This window comes from Anomaloglossus baeobatrachus, chromosome 12 (genome assembly GCF_048569485.1).
Source record: "Anomaloglossus baeobatrachus isolate aAnoBae1 chromosome 12, aAnoBae1.hap1, whole genome shotgun sequence".
NCBI lineage: Eukaryota > Metazoa > Chordata > Amphibia > Anura > Aromobatidae > Anomaloglossus > Anomaloglossus baeobatrachus.
Window position 1 is genome coordinate 134,263,425 of NC_134364.1, and position 20,674 is coordinate 134,284,098.

The 20,674-nt window shown below is 45.4% G+C and overlaps 1 protein-coding gene across 3 annotated transcripts in view; it reads right to left on the reverse strand.

Annotated features, from left to right (window-relative positions):
• The window catches only part of GANC (glucosidase alpha, neutral C), a 594,745-nt gene that overhangs the window by 177,727 nt on the left and 396,344 nt on the right, over positions 1–20,674 (reverse strand). For all 3 annotated transcript variants that reach the window (XM_075331191.1, XM_075331189.1, XM_075331190.1), the window contains one exon: positions 7,650–7,751. In XM_075331191.1, coding sequence (XP_075187306.1) covers positions 7,650–7,751 — 102 coding nt within the window. The remainder of the gene's footprint in view (positions 1–7,649; positions 7,752–20,674) is intronic.

Below are 20,674 nucleotides of genomic sequence, written 5' to 3' on the forward strand. Positions count from 1 at the left end.
GCTGGAGGCATACAGCTCTGGTGAGGAGAGGGCTGCTGGGGCATACAGATCTGGTGAGGGGGGGCTGGGGGATACATATCTGGTGGGAGGGGGCTGGAGGCATACAGAGCTGGGGGGGTGCTGGGGGGTATATAGATCTGGTGGGGGGGCCATACAGATGTGGTGAGCGGGGTGACTGGAGGCATATAGCTCTGGTGAGGAGGGGGTTGGGGCATACAGCTTTGGGTAGGTGGGGGGTCACATAAAGCGTTCCTTGGTGTTCAGCTCCTCTTCCTGCAGTCTCTTAATCTGTGGACAGAGCTCAGCATGTTGCTCGGTAGCTCCGCCCACAGATGCACTTCCGTACACAAACAGCCCAGCAGTGAGCAGTGAGTGCACGCTGAGCTGCAGATTTAAAGTGCCGGCAGCCAGAGTGCTGCTGCCGCCCACCCATAACAGCGGCAGCACAGAGCCAGAGCAGTGAAGCAGCGCTCGGCTCTGCTCTGCTCATGTGCATTAGGAGGGGGAGAAAGTCAGCCGGGGAGAGAGAGCAGGTGGGCGGAGCCACGGGACAAAAGCCTCACGATCGTGACACCCGCTGAAATCCGGTACAATCCCGCTGTATCCGGGACGGTTGGGAGGTATGCACATAGAGGGATCTATTTCATGTGTTTATTATGTATTATATAGAGTCATTACACACAGAGAGATCTATTAGGTCAGGGGAGTTTGCTGGCCAATTAAGCACAGTGATACTGTGGTTAGTAAACCAGGTATTGATACATTTGGCAGTGTGGACATGTGATATGTCCTGCTGGAAAATGAAATTTCCATTTCCATAAAGCTTGTCAGCAGAGGGAAGCATGAAGTGCTGTAATATTTCCTGGTAGACTTGACCTTGGTGTTGATAAAACACAGTGGAGCTACAGCAGCAGATGACGGCTCCCCAACCATCACTGATTGTTGTGACTTCACACTAGACCTCAGCAGCTTGGATTGTGGCCTCCTCTTCCTCCAGACTCTGGGACCGCGATTTCCAAATGAAATGCACCTTGGACACTGAGAACGGTCCAGTGCTTTTTCTCCTTGGCCCAGGTAAGACGCTTCTGGCGTTGTCTATTGGTCATGAGTAGTGACACAAGGAATGCGACAGTTGTCGCCCATGTCCTGGATACGTCTGTGTGTGGTGGCTCTTGAAGCACTGACTCCAGCAGCGTCCACTCCTTGTGAATCTCTCCCAAATTTTGAATAGCCTTTTCTTAACAATCTTATTAAGGCTCGGTTATCCCAGTTGCTTGTGCACCTTTTTCTACCACACTTTTTCCTTCCACTTAACTTTCCATTAAATATGCTTGTGTCGCGGGCGGCGGGGCGCTGCGCTCGCTAACGCTCGGGTCCGGCGCTGCTGCTCGGTGGCTTGAGCGATGGGTCGGATCCTGGGGACTCGAGCGGCGCTCCTCGCCCGTGAGTGAAAGGGGTGGTTTGTTGGGGTTTGGGATGTTGGTTTGTGACGCCACCCACGGTATGCGGTGAGGTTGGGACACCACCGCTGCTCTGTACGGGGATCCCGGGAGCGATGACAGGGAGCATCTGGGATGGTTCTCTCCCCTCCGTGGGTAGGGGGAATTTTGGTGGTCCCGGGGCCCGGTGATGTTGACTGGAAGGTGGATGGCGGGGTTTGGCGAGGTGCAGGGTCGCGGGGGCAGCGCGGTGCCAGACGGCATGGTGGTACTCACTCAGCCAGTAACGTACACACACGGAGTCTCTGGTAAAAAAGACGGCTGGATGGACGGGTCCCACAGGCGGCTGCGGTGATCACTCCCGGTAGGTTGGCAGTGACTGTCTCTCCCTGCACCTTTGTTGTGTTTTCGGCCCCGATGGCTTCCCACCGGTAGCCCGCTCCCCAGCGGTGTGTTTGCCAGAGGAGCCCCTTTTGCCCGCAGGCGCTGGCCCTGGGAACTCTATCTGTGGCGGTAGCTGTATTTCCCTTCACGGTTGAGCGGTTGCCTTCAGTCGGGTCTTTGCTGCTGGGAAACCCCGGAGGTACCCGTCGCTGACGGATTTGACCGGTTTAACGGCGACTCCAAGCCTGGTCGGGGTCCGTAGGCCCTGCCGAATGGTGCTGGCTTCTCTTCGCTCCCCGATCCGGTACCGGCGGGCCACCGCCCGTCCCCGGTCCTTACGGTTGTGCGTCAATCGGCCTCTCCTGCAGATGGTCACCACCGTCTGCCAACCTTGCTCTCAGGTGCCTGGGCCACGTACCCGGACATGGTCAGTCTGCTCCAGCTCCTCAACTACTACTTCCCTCCTTCACTTTCCCTCACGGAACTTCAACTCCCTCGCTTTTCCCGCCTCCAGGGCTGTGAACTCCTCAGTGGGAGGAGCCAACCGCCTGGCTCCACCCCATCTGGTGTGGACATCAGCCCCTGGAGGGAGGCAACAAGGATTTGTGTCTGACCTTGATGTTCCTAACCGGGGTGTGGGGTGTGTTCTTGCAGTACCTGTGACATCCTGGCTTGTCCAGGGCGCCACACTTGGATACAGCACTCTGAGCAGCCAGCTTCTTTAGCAATGACTTTTTGTGGCTTACCCTCTTGTGGAGTGTGTCAATTACTGCCTTCTGGACATCTGTCAAGTCAGCAGCCTTCCCCATGATTGTGTAGCCTACTGAACCAGACTAAGGGACCATTTTAAATGCTTAGAAGCTTTTTCAGGTGTTTTGTGGTAATTATTCTAATTTTCTGAGATAATGACTTCTGGGTTTCATTGGCTGTAAGCCTTAATCATCAACATTAACAGAAATAAACACGTGAAATAGATCCCTCTGTGTGTAATGACTCTATATAATATATAATAAACATGTGAAATAGATCCCTCTGTGTGTAATGACTCTATATAATATATAATAAACACGTGAAATAGATCCCTCTGTGTGTAATGATTCTATATAATATATGATAAACACGTGAAATAGATCCCTCTGTGTGTAATGACTCTATATAATATATAATAGACACGTGAAATAGATCCCTCTGTGTGTAATGACTATATAATATATAATAAACACGTGAAATAGATCTCTCTGTGTGTAATGACTCTATATAATATATGATAAACACGTGAAATAGATCCCTCTGTGTGTAATGACTCTATATAATATATAATAGACACGTGAAATAGATCCCTCTGTGTGTAATGACTCTATATAATATATGATAAACACGTGAAATAGATTCCTCTGTGTGTAATGACTATATAATATATAATAAACACGTGAAATAGATCCCTCTGTGTGTAATGACTCTATATAATATATAATAAACACGTGAAATAGATCCCTCTGTGTGTAATGACTCTATATAATATATAATAAACACGTGAAATAGATTTCTCTGTGTGTAATGACTCTATATAATATATAATAAACAGGTGAAATAGATCCCTTTGTGTGTAATGACTCTATATAATATATAATAAACACGTGAAATAGATCCTTCTGTGTGTAATGACTCTATATAATATATAATAAACACGTGAAATAGATCCCTCTGTGTGTAATGACTCTATATAATATATAATAAACAGGTGAAATAGATTTCTCTGTGTGTAATGACTCTATATAATATATAATAAACAGGTGAAATAGATTCCTCTGTGTGTAATGACTCTATAGAATATATAATAAACACGTGAAATAGATCCTTCTGTGTGTAATGACTCTATATAATATATAATAAACAGGTGAAATAGATCCCTTTGTGTGTAATGACTCTATATAATAGATGCGTTTCCCCTTTTGTATTGAATAAAAAGCTGAGGAAAAAGTGCACAATACATTCTTACCAGATATTAAGGGGAGATGTACAAGGAATGACACTCACCTAGAGAAGTTGTGTAAGTCACAACCCCTATGCAAGCTCAAGATAATGGCGGCTGCCGCTGCTCCACGAGACTTAAGCTTCAATGCTGGACAGGAGAGACGGGTTACCCCTTTCCCTTATTGTATTGAAGTAATGAAATAAATTAACTTTTTGATGATATTCTAATTTATTGAGATGCTCTTGTATGTACTCCTTTGACTAGGATAAAAACTTATACTAACATGGAGCATTGCTATGTCACATGAGTGCTGCAGCCAATCAGCGGCCACTAAAGAGCTGCAGCGCTTGCAGTTTCCTCACATGTCTAAGTTTCACCCAAGGGAAGTGTGAGCAAAGCAGCTGATTGCCTGCAAGTGATCGGATGCAGTATTCAGTGGCATCACAATATCACGTGGGCTGCCGGCATCATTGGGGCAGCACTGGTGCGAGAGGCAAGTAACAAAAATGTTTTATTTTACTCAGGGAACTACACCATGGAAGAAGAGCTTGAAATAGATTAAAAAGTTTTTTTAAAAAACAAAACGTTGAATCCCACCCTTTTTCCCCATTGACACCTTCATTGCCGGGTGATTCTCTTTTTTTGGGATTTTTTTTGTTGTTTGTTTCCGTTTTTTCCTCCCCGTCTTCTAAGAAACATAACTATTTGGATTTTTATAGCCATATTAGGGCTTATTTTTGCAGAACGAGTTGTACATTTGAAGGATACCATTTGTTTTACCATAGATGAGTGTACTGAAAAATGGAAAAATCCAGGTGCGGTAAAATTCCCAAAAAAAAGTGGAATTGCACGATTGTTTTTTGGGTTTTATTTACCGTGTTCACTATATGGTAAAATTGACCTGACATTATAATTCTCCAGGTACGTACAAGTTTGTAAATACCAAACATGTAAAGTTGTACTTTTAGCAAACTACTGATAAAAATGTTTTCATTATCCCATTTTTGGGTATAAGAAATGTTTTGATCACCTGTTATTGCATTTTAACACAATGTTGCGGCAGCCAAAAATGTCATTATTTACATTCAGAATTTATTTCTCACTTCGCCATTAACTGATCAGAAGAACTGATTAGATATTTTGTTAGATACTAAAGATCTGTTTTTTTGTTGTCTATTTATTGTTTTATTCTCAATCTGTAGACTGTGAGCCCACGCAGGCAGGGTCCTCTCTCTTCCTGTAGACTGTGAGCCCACGCAGGCAGGGTCCTCTCTCCTCCTGTAGACTGTGAGCCCACGCAGGCAGGGTCCTCTCTCTTCCTGTAGACTGTGAGCCCACGCAGGCAGGGTCCTCTCTCCTCCTGTAGACTGTGAGCCCACATAGGCAGGGTCCTCTATCCTCCTGTAGACTGAGCCCACGCAGGCAGGGTCCTCTATCCTCCTGTAGACTGTGAGCCCTCGCAGGCAGGGTCCTCTCTGCTTCTCGCGACAGGGTCCTCTCTCTTCCTTGGGGGCAGGGTCCTCTCTCCTCCTGTAGACTGTGAGCCCTCACAGGCAGGGTCCTCTCTCCTCCTGTAGACTGTGAGCCCTCGCAGGCAGGGTCTTCTCTCCTCCTGTAGACTGTGAGCCCTCACAGGCAGGGTCCTCTCTCCTCCTGTAGACTGTGAGCCCTCGCAGGCAGGGTCCTCTCTGCTTTTCGAGACAGGGTCCTCTCTCGTCCTTGGGGGCAGGGTCTTCTCTACTCCTGTAGACTGTGAGCCCTCGCAAACAAAGTCCTCTCTCCTCCTGTAGACTGTGAGCCCTCGCAGGCAGGGTCCTCTCTCCTCCTGTAGACTGTGAGCCCTCACGGGCAGGGTCATCTCTCCTCCTGTAGACTGTGAGCCCACACAGGTAGGGTCCTCTCTCCTCCTGTAGACTGTGAGCCCACGCAGGCAGGGTCCTCTCTCCTCCTGTAGACTGTGAGCCCACGCAGGCAGGGTCCTCTCTCCTCCTGTAGACTGTGAGCCCACGCAGGCAGGGTCCTCTATCCTCCTGTAGACTGTGAGCCCTCGCAGGCAGGGTCCTCTCTGCTTCTCGCGACAGGGTCCTCTCTCTTCCTTGGGGGCAGGGTCCTCTCTCCTCCTGTAGACTGTGAGCCCTCGCAGGCAGGGTCCTCTCTCCTCCTGTAGACTGTGAGCCCTCGCAGGCAGGGTCCTCTCTCCTCCTGTAGACTGTAAGCCCTCGCAGGCAGGGTCCTCTCTCCTCCTGTAGACTGTGAGCCCTCGCAGGCAGGGTCCTTTCTGCTTTTCGAGACAGGGTCCTCTCTCTTCCTTGGGGGCAGGGTCTTCTCTCCTCCTGTAGACTGTGAGCCCTCGCAAACAGGGTCCTCTCTCCTCTTGTAGACTGTGAGCCCTCGCAAACAGGGTCTTCTCTCCTCCTGTAGACTGTGAGACCTCGCAGACAGGGTCCTCTCTCCTCCTGTAGACTGTGAGCCCTCGCAGGCAGGGTCCTCTCTCCTCCTGTAGACTGTGAGCCCTCGCAGGCAGGGTCCTCTCTCCTCCTGTAGACTGTGAGCCCTCGCAGGCAGGGTCCTCTCTCCTCCTGTAGACTGTGAGCCCTCGCATGCAGGGTCCTCTCTCCTCCTGTAGACTGTGAGCCCTCGCAGGCAGGGTCCTCTTTCCTCCTGTAGACTGTAAGCCCTCGCAGGCAGGGTCCTCTCTCCTCCTGTAGACTGTGAGCCCTCGCAGGCAGGGTCCTCTCTCCTCCTGTAGACTGTGAGCCCTCGCAGGCAGGGTCCTCTCTCCTCCTGTACCAGTCTGTGCCTTGTATTGTCCATGATTATTGTACTAGTTTTTATGTACACCCTTTTCACTTGTAAATTGCCATGGAATGAATGGCGCTATAATAATAAATAATAATAATAATAATGGGGAAATGGGGGGTGATTTGAACTTTTTTTAAAATATTTTTTAAAAGTTTTTTTTTACATTTTTTACTATTCCTCGTAGGGGACTTTATGGCTACACTGTCTGATCACTTTTCTGATCAGGAAAAATGCTGTTACTGTGTGTGCTGGAACCCTGCTGTTATTCATAGGAAACATGTCATGGCAGGGAGAGGGGTCATCGTCTGACCCGCGCTGCCATCTCAACACATTTGCGCCCCGTGATTGTATCACGGGGCCGCTGATGGAGGCGGGAAACGGCACCTTCCTTTCCGGAGTGCTTTAGATTTAGAAAGTGATTTAAGGGGTTAACACACGTCTGCTGATGATGTTGTGTGCCGCACATGTCTGATGATCAGATCAGCAGACATGTGCGGGGATGACAGCGGGAGCCCATAGTAACCAGAGGGAGGCGAACTAGGATGTATATATATATACATCCTAGGTCATGAAGGGGTTAAAAATAAATGCATTGAAAAAAATGGAAAAAATACACATATGTAGTATTTACACATCCATAAAAGTCTGATATATCAAAATATAAAATTAACCTGATTGATAAATACAGAAAATAGAAAAAAAATCCTCAAAACCCCAAAATGGTGTTTTTTTTTATTTTTTTAATTATAGCACACAATGTACGGCAATTCACAAAAAGTATGTCAGAATTGCTAGCTTTTGCAACTTCATCACACTTGGATTTTTTTCCTGTTTTCCAGTGCACTATGTGGTAAAATGAATGGTGTCATTCAAAAGTACAACCCGTCCCGCAAGAAACAAACTCGTATTTCTATGTGGATGGAAAAATAAAAAAGGAGAGAGAAAAGTATGAAAATGTAAAAACGGACCTCAGACATGTCATGCAGGAGGTTAAGGACCCTATCACATTTATGAAGACAGAATTATGTAACGATGATGGTTTCATTTACCTCCACAAAAGGATATCCCGGCCACACTGAGAGATAGTAACATTGGGACAGAGATTTTCAGATACTCCCATTCTGCTTTATTATCTCCAGTCCATACAGCACCTAAAGTACAAAAATAAAGTAATGATTGTGGTGAATTTCTGTAGACATTTCCCCCACCTTATGTTTCAATGTGCACAATACATTAATGAATGAACAAAGTCATGTATGGTGGTGGGGAACAGTTACCAAAAATGCAAGTTATTAATGGCTGTCTCGTTTTGCAAGTAAATCTACTGTCTATCCATAAATGTGTATGAAAATTAACAGTCAATGTAAAAACTGACTTTAGATGGAGAACAGAAACCAGACGGAGGACTTCCCGGAGAGGCAATATACTCGGCAAGGAAGAGAGGAGGAAAGCCGGGCATCGGGCCGGAACGACTGGATGAAGGGGAAGGAGATACATGCAGGAAGTCCAAAAGCAAGGAGGTCGCCGTCGCGTTGGCCTGGAAATCAGAAGATGGGAGCACCATGAGAGAGGCTGCAAGGAGAAGAATCGATATTTTTGAACTGAACTGAGGGGCCCAAGAGAGAGGGGACTGACGGAATTCAGGGGATGAGTAACATCTACTGTTTATTATTGCATTTTTACTTTCTGCTTCCACTTCCTACTTCCACTTCATAGTGCCTCTTACACTTTTCTTACACTTCCTTTTCCACCCCATCTACCTCTTCCTACTTCTTTTTCCACTTCATCTTCTAATTCCTACTTCCTCTTCCACTTCCTCTTCCACTTCCTACTTCCTCTTCCACTTCCACTTCCACCTCCTACTTCTACTTCCTTTTCCACTTCCTCTTCCACTTCCTATTTCCTCTTCCACTTCCTCTTCCACTTCCTACTTACACTTCCACTTCCTACTTCCACTTCATCTTCCACTTCCTACTTCCTCTTCCACCTCCTCTTCCACTTCCTACTTCCTCTTCCCCTTCCTACTTCCTCTTCCACTTCCTCTACCACTTCCTCTTCCACTTCCTACTTCCACTTCCTTTTCCACTTCCTACTTCCTCTTCCACTTCCTTTTCCATTTCCTACTTTCTCTTCCGATTCCTCTTCCTTTTCCACTTCCTACTTCCTCTTCCACTTCCACTTCCTCTTCCTCTTCCACTTCCTACTTCCTCTTCCTATTTCCACTTCCTCTTCCACTTCCTTTTCCACTTTACACTTCCTCTTCCACTTTCTTTTCCTCTTCCTCTTACACTTCCTTTTCCACTTCCTACTTCCTCTTCCTACTTCCACTTTTTTTTTTTCTTCTTCTTGTAGGCTTTTCCATTCTTTTCTCTTTTTCTTCAGTTCCCCACGCCTCTTCAATCTATATGGATCAAGGTGCCCTGCCCCATCGGGGCTGTAGGGGGTCCTAACATCTATGGGGGACCGGGTTTCTCTCTCTTTTTAGTATCTACTGATAAATCGCTCTTATGGTAGCCAGGCCACTTATGCTGATGGGAGGTGAAGTGAAATTGAGATCAGAGGCAAAAAATAATAGGTATGGACAATGAGGGAGGGGGCATTGTATGCTGGCACGGCTATTGGGCAATGAGGGAGGGGGCATTGTATGCTGGCACGGCTATTGACCAGGAAGGCCTTGCTCTGGTGTGTTAGATAACAGAACAATGGGGGACAGGCCATATGTAAATGCTAATTAGGGGGCTGAGAGGGGATTGCGGAGCCAGGAGCATCACAGAAAAAATGGAAGTGATGAGACGATTGATTGTAAAGGGGGGGACAGTTGAGGGGTTGTTAGTTGACAAAAGATTTAGGTTGAATAGTTGGGTTCAGGGAAAGCAACGCTATAAGCACACCGAAAGAAAACTGAGGGCAGTTGGGGGGGTAGCCACCAGGTTTATAGTTAATGCCAAGAAGGGGACACAAGGTTGCGCCCAGGCAATACATAGTTGTCAGTACGCAGCGGAGTTAAGGCAGGGAAAAGACCAGGGAAAGGCGCCAAGACACACACAAGTGAGAACATATAGCGACATAAATGTCCCGAGATGTCGGGATAATGGTTAAATTAGTCACTTGGAACGTAAAAGGTTTGAAGTCTCCACATAAGCGCATGATGATATTACGACACCTTAAAAGACTGAAGGTAGATATCGCACTACTGCAGGAGACCCACCTGCAAAAAGGGGATTTTTTTCATATGCAAAAATTATGGGTGGGGGCGGTAGTCGGGTCAGGATCCCAGGGAAGGAAGGCAGGGGTAATGATCTTAATAAATAAACACTTTACTCACGAAATAGTGTCCCAAGACAGTGATGATGGTGGGAGGTACATACATATCAAATTAACTAGCCCGCAGGGAGAGTTTAGCATACACAATATATACGCCCCTAATAACGAACAAAAAGCCTTCTTTGACTTTATCACCAACAAATTGGGAGTGGATGTAGACCCAAATAAGATAGTGGGGGGAGATTTTAATGCAGTAGTTTCGAAAGAGGAGGATAGGAGGTATGGCAAGGAACAAGGTAGACAGAGTAGGAATACAAAGGGTTTGATGGCCAAATTACTGGAAGACACAAATCTGCAGGACAGTTGGAGAACGCAACACCCATATGAACGGGAATTTACACACTACTCACACCCACACGAAGCATGGTCAAGGATTGACTTTATGTTAGTAGACCAAAGACTCTGGCACAGGAGCAAGGATGTAGACATAGAGAACATGGTTATATCCGACCACAGCCCGGTGACCTTAGACTTAAATGACAGAATACAGAGGGGCTCGGATTATATATGGAGATTTCCATCATTCTTACTCAAAGATAAAGATTTTATTAAAACATTAAAGGAGTGGTGGGAGGAATATTGCGGCACTAACAGCGGGCACGAGGAAGAGGCAATGCTATTCTGGGAAACAGCGAAAGTAGTATTAAGGGGGAGACTGATGGGGCAAGTAGCCAAAATCAGGAAACAGACGCAAAAACATTACCAGGAGGCAAGCACTAGTTTGAGAGAGAAATACACAAGGTACCTAGAAAACAAATCCCAGAAAGCAAAAGAAGAGTGGAAGGAAGCAAAACAAGAGTTTGACATGTGGGTAGGAAAACCAGAAGAACTGGTAAGGTCCCAGCAGGAGGTTGACTTGCACCGATTTGGCATTAAGGCAGGTAAACTGCTGGCTAACCTGGCAAAGGGAAGACGACCGTTGACATTAATAGCTAGTATGACAAGACAGGATGGGACCAAATCGACGAATCCGCAGGAGATCAACCAGATCTTGGGGGAATACTATGCCAAACTATATAGTAAAGGGGATGAAAATAGAGAAGGAGGGAGGGAGTGGCTAAAGACATTAGGACTTACACAAATAACCGAGGACAAACTGACTAGACTGAACGCGGACATCACAATAGAGGAAGTGCAAACAACAATAGGAGAACTGAGTATACATAAAGCACCGGGGCCTGACGGGTTCAATGGGGAATTCTATAAAGTACTAAAGGAGGAAATATCACCAACGCTGACACGTATGTTTAATAAAATGTTAGGGGGAACGGGAATGTCTAGCCACCTTAACACTGCATATATAAAACTTTTACCCAAGGGAGATAAAAATTTGGACAATCCAACGAATTATAGACCAATCTCACTAATCAACCAAGACCTTAAACTAGTGGCCAAATTGATGGCCAATCGATTGGCAGAGGTATTACCAAGGCTAATTTCTCCCGCCCAATCGGGGTTTGTAAAGGGGAGAGCAGCCGTGACGAACGTAAGAAAGGCCATGATAGTAATGGACGCCATCAGACACAGGGATCTACAAGGAGGGGAGTTGCCAGCCATGATCACGTTGGATGCTGAAAAAGCGTTTGATAATGTGCAGTGGCCATGGCTGGAAACAGTCCTAGATAATATGGGCTTCAGGGGAGCATTCAGAACATTTATAGGTATACTATATGCAAACCCTCAGGCAAGAGTGGCGACACCCGGATTTTTGTCACGACCCTTCTCTTTGACCAAAGGGACGAGACAGGGGTGCCCGCTGTCTCCTCTCTTGTTCAATCTAGCCATTGAGCCATTATCAAAACTGATCAATGGAGGAGACTGCTTTGAGGGCATTAACATCGGAACGGAAAAAGTACATTCAGCTCTATTCGCGGACGATATCATATTATTCATGAATAGACCACAGAATGACCTTTAAAAACAATACAACAGATAGAGAGATTTGGGTCTATGGCAGGTTTTAAATTGAACAAGACAAAATGTGAAATACTGTTTCTGAATGAGCGAACCATGTCATCCCTGAAAACCTATGGAATAGGGGATAACATATGTGGGATACCGATAGCAAAAACCCACCTTAAATACCTGGGGATCCAGATGGGACGCCAGCCTGCCTCCATTTATGAATTAAACTTCAAACCGGTGATACAGAAAATAGAACGAGAGCTAAAGATGTGGGAGGGGCTGCCGCTATCCCTGCTAGATATAAGATGTGGGAAGGGCTGCCGCTATCCCTGCTAGATATAAGATGTGGGAGGGGCTGCCGCTATCCCTGCTAGATATAAGATGTGGGAGGGACTGCCGCTATCCCTGCTAGGTATAAGATGTGGGAGGGGCTGCCACTATCCCTGCTAGATATAAGATGTGGGAGGGGCTGCCGCTATCCCTGCTAGATATAAGATGTGGGAGGGGCTGCCGCTATCCCTGCTAGGTATAAGATGTGGGAGGGGCTGCCGCTATCCCTGCTAGGTATAAGATGTGGGAAGGGCTGCCGCTATCCCTGCTAGGTATAAGATGTGGGAGGGGCTGCCGCTATCCCTGCTAGGTATAAGATGTGGGAGGGGCTGCCGCTATCCCTGCTAGGTATAAGATGTGGGAGGGGCTGCCGCTATCCCTGCTAGGTATAAGATTTGGGAGGGGCTGCCGCTATCCCTGCTAGGTATAAGATGTGGGAGGGGTTGCCGCTATCCCTGCTAGGTATAAGATGTGGGAGGGGTTGCCGCTATCCCTGCTAGGTATAAGATGTGGGAGGGGCTGCTGCTATCCCTGCTAGGTATAAGATGTGGGAGGGGCTGCCACTATCCCTGCTAGGTATAAGATGTGGGAGGGACTGCCACTATCCCTGCTAGGTATAAGATGTGGGAGGGGCTGCCGCTATCCCTGCTAGGTATAAGATGTGGGAGGGGCTGCCGCTATCCCTGCTAGGTATAAGATGTGGGAGGGGCTGCCGCTATCCCTGCTAGGTAGAAACCACCTCTTAAAAATGATGAGTTTCTCGAAGCTGCTATACCCAATGCAGACTATCCCTATATTATTAAAGCATGCGGATGTAAATAGACTGAATAAAGCATTTACAAGCTTCCTATGGAAGAGAAAAAGACCAAGAATTAGGGCGGAAAAACTAATGCTACCACTGGAAGAGGAATCAAGATGCCAAATGTGAGAGGCTACAACCTTGCATGCTTGATGAGGCACGTAATAGACTGGCTGAGGAAGACAAATAGCTATTCTAACATAAAATTGGAAAGTGAGTACTGTAGACCATGGGACTTGGGGGCAATATTACACACGTCATTGGCCAATATTCCGAGGAAAATTAAGCACTCCCTGGTATGTAGAGATACGATAATGGCGTGGAAAACAGTGAGGAAAAAGTTTAACCTGTCCTGGCGAATCTCCAAATACCTAAATATCTGGAATTTTCCAGAATTCCCAGCAGGGAGGGAAAGCAAACTATTTCTAGAATGGAGAAATAAGGGGATCGGTGGGGTGAAAGATCTGCTCCATGAAACTGAACATAGGTGGTTGACCCTTGAGGAGTTGGTGAACAGGTACGGGCTTTCTCCATTCCAAATCATACAATACAAACAGGTGGAAAAGGGAATAATGGGACTATTGACGGATGTTAGAAAAGAACAGGTAATGAATGAAATGGACCAATTTATAATGAAGGATAAACAGGAGATTACTATCTCCTCCCTGTACAAAGATCTGAGAACAGCACTGGTACCACTGCACTCGGACCAGGTCTGGGGAGCATGGGCACGACAACTAAAAGATACAGAGGCAGGGGAAAAGATACAGCAGGGATGGATGAGGATGAGGAAGGAGGTGATTAATGAGGGCTGGAGGGACACACAGTTTAGATTAATGCACAGAGCAATTTATGGTTTTAACATCCCCACCAAGCAGACTATGAATAAAATAGAACATTGCCCCAAATGTAAGCAGCCGAAAACGGACTTATACCACGGGATTTGGCAGTGCTCAGAAAGTCAGAAATTTTGGGGAAAAATGAAGACACTTATAGAAAAAGTATGGGAAGTGGAAATGGAACTAGACCCATTGTTATGGATTTTCCACCACAGGACTAAAGAAAAGGAAGGAGGAGGAGATACACGGGGGACCACGATTCCAAGACTCTTCCATAATATTGCTATGATAGGGAAAAAGGCCCTACTACGCAGATGGCTCGAGGAATCTGTTCCATCAGAGGACGAGGTGGTCAATCAGATTAAAAAGCTGCTCAATATTGAACAGTTGGAAGCCGAAAGAAATAAGGACGAACTAACGGGAAACTTTTTTAAAAAATGGAAGAGATTTAAAGTACAACAGTATGGAGTTGCAGAAATACGGAAAGTGGTATCTCCTTTCACTAATACGGAATGGTATCTACTGGGAGACTTGCAAGGCACATTGGGAAAGCTGAAAATACACACGCAGTAGAGACACGACAGTAGGGCGAGACGAGGGTTTCAGAGAAATAGGGCTTCAAACGGGAATCAGAATATAGAGGAGCTGTGTGCTCTTCCGCGACTTATACCTGGTGTTCTGTGTATTAAAAATGTTGGGGGGGATAAAGTGGGAATAAAAGAGGGTGGGTTAAGACAAGGGTGGGTAAATTGGTAAGGTGAATTTATTCTTGTTCAAATGTTAGATATATTGTAATGATTCGGAAAACTGCAATAAAATTTTGTTTAAAAAAAAAACAAAAAAAACTGACTTTAAATTTAATTTAAAATTTAAAAATTTGAATGTAAAAACTTCAGGCTTTCGCAGTTTGTGTCCGCGATGTGTGGATGTCACCTAATGGAGATGCCCGTTTACTAGTGATGAGCGCGTGTGCTCGGCACTACATCGGGGTGCTCAGGTACTCGTGGTGCTCGGCTGAGTATCGTGGGTGCTCGAATGTGTCATGTGTGAAAAAATGACCGGAATGCACAGGCTCGCTTCATTACGTGATGTGCGCAGACTAGAGATGAGTGAACCTTTGGAGTGCAGTTTGGAGGGCAGAGTTGAACCTTAGATAAGGTTCGGTTTGTGACCCTGACTTGATCGGAACCTTAATGGAAGTCTTTAATTGGGCAGTTCGTGTCTCCACTCACATGCAGCCAGCCATAAACGCATAACTTCCAGGGTACATGTGTGTGCATATTACACCTGATCACGCTGATTTTACCCCCAGTACGAGCCGTTCACACACCGCACACGGCTCGCACAGAGCTAAGCATCACTCATATGCAAGCACATCGCTGCTCGCTTGAGTGGTTTGCATTCGTAACTTAAACTTTGGACCCGAACTGCATTTTTGTAGTCTGTTTTCGAACCTGACCTTTGTTTATTTTCCCAGTCTGTTTCCAAACCCGAACTTTTAGGCTATGTGCGCACAGTGCGTTTTTGCGCGTTTTTTGGGTGCGTTTTTGGCCTCAAAACTGCATGGCTTGGCTTCCCCAGCAAAGTCTATGAGTTTTCATTTTTGCTGTCCGCACACAACTTTTTTTTTAAGCTGCGTTTTTGAGCTTGAAAAAAAAAATGGACATGTCAGTTCTTTCCTGTGTTTTTCTGCGTTTTCCCCACCATGCAATGCATTGGAAAAACGCAGCAAAACGCAGAGATCAAAAACGCAGCAAAAAATGTACCAAATCGCGGTACAAACGCATGCGTTTTTTGACGCGTTTTTTCAACGTGGGTGCGTTTTTGTGCATTTTTTAGCAGCCAAAAACGCACAAAAACGCAGCGTCAAAAAAACGCAGTGTGTGAACTTAGCCTTAAGCTTGAACCACAGGTTCGCTCATCTCTAGTGAAAAAAATACATTTTTAACCTCAAAAACATTGCGTTAACAGCAAATTTGTGAAATTCACTAGGGTAACAGGAGATAATGAACCATATAATTTGTTGTGCAATTTCTCCTGAGTACACCAGTACCTTATATGTGGTCGAAAACTACTTTTGAGGAAGAGTACAAAGTGAAGAAGAGAAGGAGCGCTATACTGGAGTGCAGATTTAGTTGGAATGGTTTGCATGAGCCTTGTCACATTGGCAGTGTCACATCCCCACCAGAGTCCGCTTCTGCGACTTCTGCTTCGATCACCAGGCGACGCTGTGTTCCCGCCGTGGTCTGTGCTGGTGATAGTGGAGGAGTTGGTGCCAGTGGCTCTGGTGGGTGCAGGCTCCACTCATCCACTAAGCTGGGTTTCCCTGGGACTTGCAATACCACTGGCTGACTGTAGGTGGAGTGTGTCTTCCAGCTGAAGTTACCACCATACAGCTACAGCCAATGGGAAGACACCACAGCCTTCTAATTCCACCTTCTGTCTGCCATTTTTGTACCTCGCTGCCAGGTCCGGATTTGACCTCTGCCTGGTTTCTGAATAGTCTGCTAATTTTGTCCCTGTTCTGCATCTCCTGGTTGGACCCTGCCTGACTACTACTCTCCTCTAGACTTCAACCTTCCACAAGTAGTGATCTCCAGGGCCCTGCAGTAATTCCAAATCCCTGTATAGGGGTTAAGGGTTTCGAGGTTCTCGGGGTCCTGCTTTGTGAGCGGCTTTTCTCTAGCCTGTCTGTTACAGCCAGTCCGAGTCTGTGGTTCCAGGCAGACATCACACAGAGTCCCTGAGGTGCCAGAACAGCAGAAACCCCCCACAAGTGACCCCATTTTAGAAACTGCACACCACAATTAATTCATCCAGGGGTGTAGTGAGCATATTGACACTACAGGTGTGTCCCAAAATGTTATACTATTGGGCAGTGAACAAAAAATAATTACATTTTTACCACTAACATGTTGTTTTAATCCGAGATTTCCAATCTTTACAAGGGGAATAGGTAAAAAGTGCCCCATATTGTGTTTCAGAATTTCTCCTGAACGTGGCAATACCCCACATGTGACTGTACAGTACTGTTTGGCCGCACCACAAGGCTCAGGAAGGAAGGAGCGCCATTTGATTTTTGGAGCACAGATTTTCCTAGAATAGTTTATGGACTCCATTTGCAGAGCCCCTGAATGCCAGAACATAAGAAATCCACCTCTAGTGACCAAATTTTGGAAATTACACCCCTCTTGGACTTCATCTACTGGTATAGTGACGATTTAGTCTCTGAAAAACATCCATGGTGTCAAACTCAGTGAATGTTGCAGAATTAAGCATTGTGATTATGTTCTTGTTGTACCCAGTATATTGTAGTGACCAGTACATTGCCGTTCCCAGTACATTGTAGTGCCCGTACATTGCGCCCAGTTCGTGCTTCTGGAAAGCTGCACCCCATACATATGTACGGGCTCTCCTTACTACAACAATGCCAAACATGTGGATGCTGTGGTTTAGGCAAATTGTGGGACTCAGAAGAGAAGGGGGCATTTGGATTTGGGAATGCGGCTTTTGCTTGAGTTCTTTTTTAAAGGAGGGAGCCATAGTGTTTTTCCAGAGCCTTGGTGCTACCAGTAAGGTGGAAGCCCCCTATATTTCCATTAATCGATGACGGACCTGATTGGGGACTTGTGTTTTTGTGACTTGAATGCTATTTGGTGGAGATTTTGGTACAGAACATTTTGGATCAGTTCACATTTATCCTGTGCTCTATGACTTACATCGGGGTTTCCATCTACATCTCTGAAATACGGGATTCAGGTGAAACCTGCGATGGATCCATTCACTAATGAGGCAGAAGAGTTACTCCAGACTCTGTTTGTCCTCTGCTCAGCGGTGTCCGTCTTTTCAAACGTGAACAAAACTGTTGATGACCGCACTTTTGGACACGTCTAACAAGAGGTGTAAAAAGATGGACACCGCCAGACCACAGGCCAGACATGAGGCCAAAGTGACTCCCTCTGCCTCGTTACAATGAATTTACCATTGGGAATTTTGTCTGAATCACGTTTTTCAAAGATTTAGGATATGGGACCATGATCTACACACGTTGCATTATAGACGTAACGTGTCTTCCTCTGCAGAGATGCAAGTGTTCTCCGCAGAATACCACAGCTGCCCCTGCCCACAATCAGGGTTTGGGGAGCTGTCGACTTTTGCTCTGTTTTCCCAGTTGAGGACACTCTTGTCTCTGCAGTGTGAATTGACAGGACGGGAAGCCGTTCCACATGTCAGTGTACACTGCGGAAAAATAAGTACAGTTGGCATGGAATTTCTATAAATGCCATCCACTGTGCTTGCACTGCACATTCCAGTGGTGTGGACGCCGCAAAAACATGCTGCATCCAAAATGCTGCTATTCCTGATTGTGGGAATCCACCCTTCACATAATACGCGGTGCAAGCGCTCAGTGTAAAGCGCAGGATAAATATGAGCCGCGCTGTAGCGCGGTCTTATAAAAGCAGAATGAACAATTCAATAGCACTGGAGGAATTGATTTTATATATTTATTTTTTACACCGTTCTCCATTCGGTATAAGTGATTTGGTGGATTTATTCCTCCGGTTAGTACGACTACAGTAATACCAGGTTTATATAGTTTTTTTAGGTTTGGCGACTATCGCACTAAAACACTTTTTACAAAATAAAGATTGTTTGCATCACTGCATTTTGAAGGTTATAGTTTTTCTATTTGTCTGCCAGCAGAGTCATGTGAGGACTTGTTTTTTGAGGGATGAGTTGGAGTTTTTATTGGTACCATTTTAGGCCACATAATATTTTTTGATTGCTTTTTATTCCACTTTTTGTAAGGCAGAATCCAGAAAAGACAGAAATTCAGGAATTGTTTTTTGATTGTTTTTTATTTTTTACACCGTTCTCCGTGCTCTAAAAGTGATGGGATAGCCTTATTCTTCTGGTCACTACGATTACAGCGATACCAAATTTATATTTTTTTTATGTTTTTTTTCCGTTTTTGCACTATAAAGACAATTTTATACAAAAAAAAACAAAAAAACAGATTTTGCATTGCTGTATTCTGAGAACTATAACTTTTTTATTTTTCTGCTCATGGAGCTGGATGGCAGCTTGTTTTATGTGGGAGAAGATGACATTTTCAGCATTACCATTTTTATCTGTACATGACTTTTTGATCGCGTTTTATTCTGCTTCTTTATCAGATACATGATGAAAAAATGTTTTTGCAACAGTTTGTTTTACCGTGTTCACTGAAGGGGTTAACCAGTGTAACAGTTTTATAGATCAGGTTGTTACGGATGCGGCAATACCAAATATGTGTATTTTTTTGTTTGAGGAGGCTTTTTTTTACACACAATAACATATTTGTTTGAATATTTTTTTGTTCTTTATTTTCAGATTTTTTTACTAATCTTTAAAACTTTTTTTAACTTTTTTACTTAGTCCCTTTATGGGACACTATTTTTCAGTGATCTGATCACGGATATAATCCCCTGCAATGCTCAATCCCTGCAGAGGATTATAAGTCTCAGTGCTGATCTCACAGCATGCATCCGGCATGGGCTGTGACGCGATCCATAGCTCAGTAACCCAAGGTCGTCATGGTGATGACCCTTTGTTAATATGGCAGCGATCGGGTCCCCGACATCGCATTACAGGGGCCCGATCTCCTGGGGTTAAGCGATCCATCTCCCTACCTCATGAATGCTGTGATCGCATTGATCGCAACATTTAGAGGGTTAAACTGACAGGAATGGCACAGACATCACTCCTGACAGTAAGAGCCCAGTCCCAGCTGTAGCAGTAGCCAGTCACTCAGCAGTGATCATGGGGATACAGCGCAGGAACCCCTGTGACATAACTGTATGCCATAGATCGGGAACACACCAACTTTAGTGCATTTCTGTGGCAGAAAGATATGAAAAACGCATGTAATCCCCACATATGTACAGTACAGACCAAAAGTTTGGACACACATTCTCATTCAAAGAGTTTTCTTTATTTTCTGGACTCTGAAAATTGTAGATTCAAATTGAAGGCATCAAAACTATGAATTAAAACATGTGGAATGAAAAACCTAACAAAAAATTGTGAAACAACTGAACGAGAATATCTTATATTCTAGGTTCTTGTAAGTAGCCACCTTTTGCTTTGATTACTGCTTTGCACACTCTTGGCATTCTCTTGATGAGCTTCAAGAGGTAGTCACCGGAAATGGTTTTCACTTCACAGGTGCGCCCTGTCAGGTTTAATAAGTGGGATTTCTCTCTTTATAAATGGGATTGGGACCATTAGTTGCGCTGTGCAGAAGTCTGGTGGATATACAGCTGATAGTCCTACTGAATAGACTGTTAGAATTTGTATTATGTCAAGAAAAAAGCAGCTAAGTAAATAAAAACGAGTAGCCATCATTACTTTAAAAAATGAAGGTTAATCAGTCCGAAAAATTGTGAAAACTTTGAAAGTGTCCCCAAGTGCAGTGGCAAACACCATCAAATGCTACAAAGAAACTGGCTCACATGAGGACTGCCCCAGGAAAGCAAGACCAAAAGTCACTTCTGCTGCGGAGGATAAGTTTATCCGAGTCACCAGCCTCAGAAATCGCAGGTTAACAGCAGCTCAGATTAGAGACCAGGTCAATGCCACACAGAGTTCTAGCAGCAGACACATCACTAGAACAACTGTTAAGAGGAGACTTTGTGCAGCAGGCCTTCATGGTAAAATAGCTGCTAGGAAACCACTGCTAAGGACAGGCAACAAGCAGGAGAGACTTGTTTGGGCTAAAGAACACAAGGAATGGACATTAGACCAGTCGGAATCTGTGCTTTGGTCCGATGAGTCCCAATTTGAGATCTTTGGATCCAACCACCGTGTCTTTGTGCGACGCAGAAAAGGTGAACGG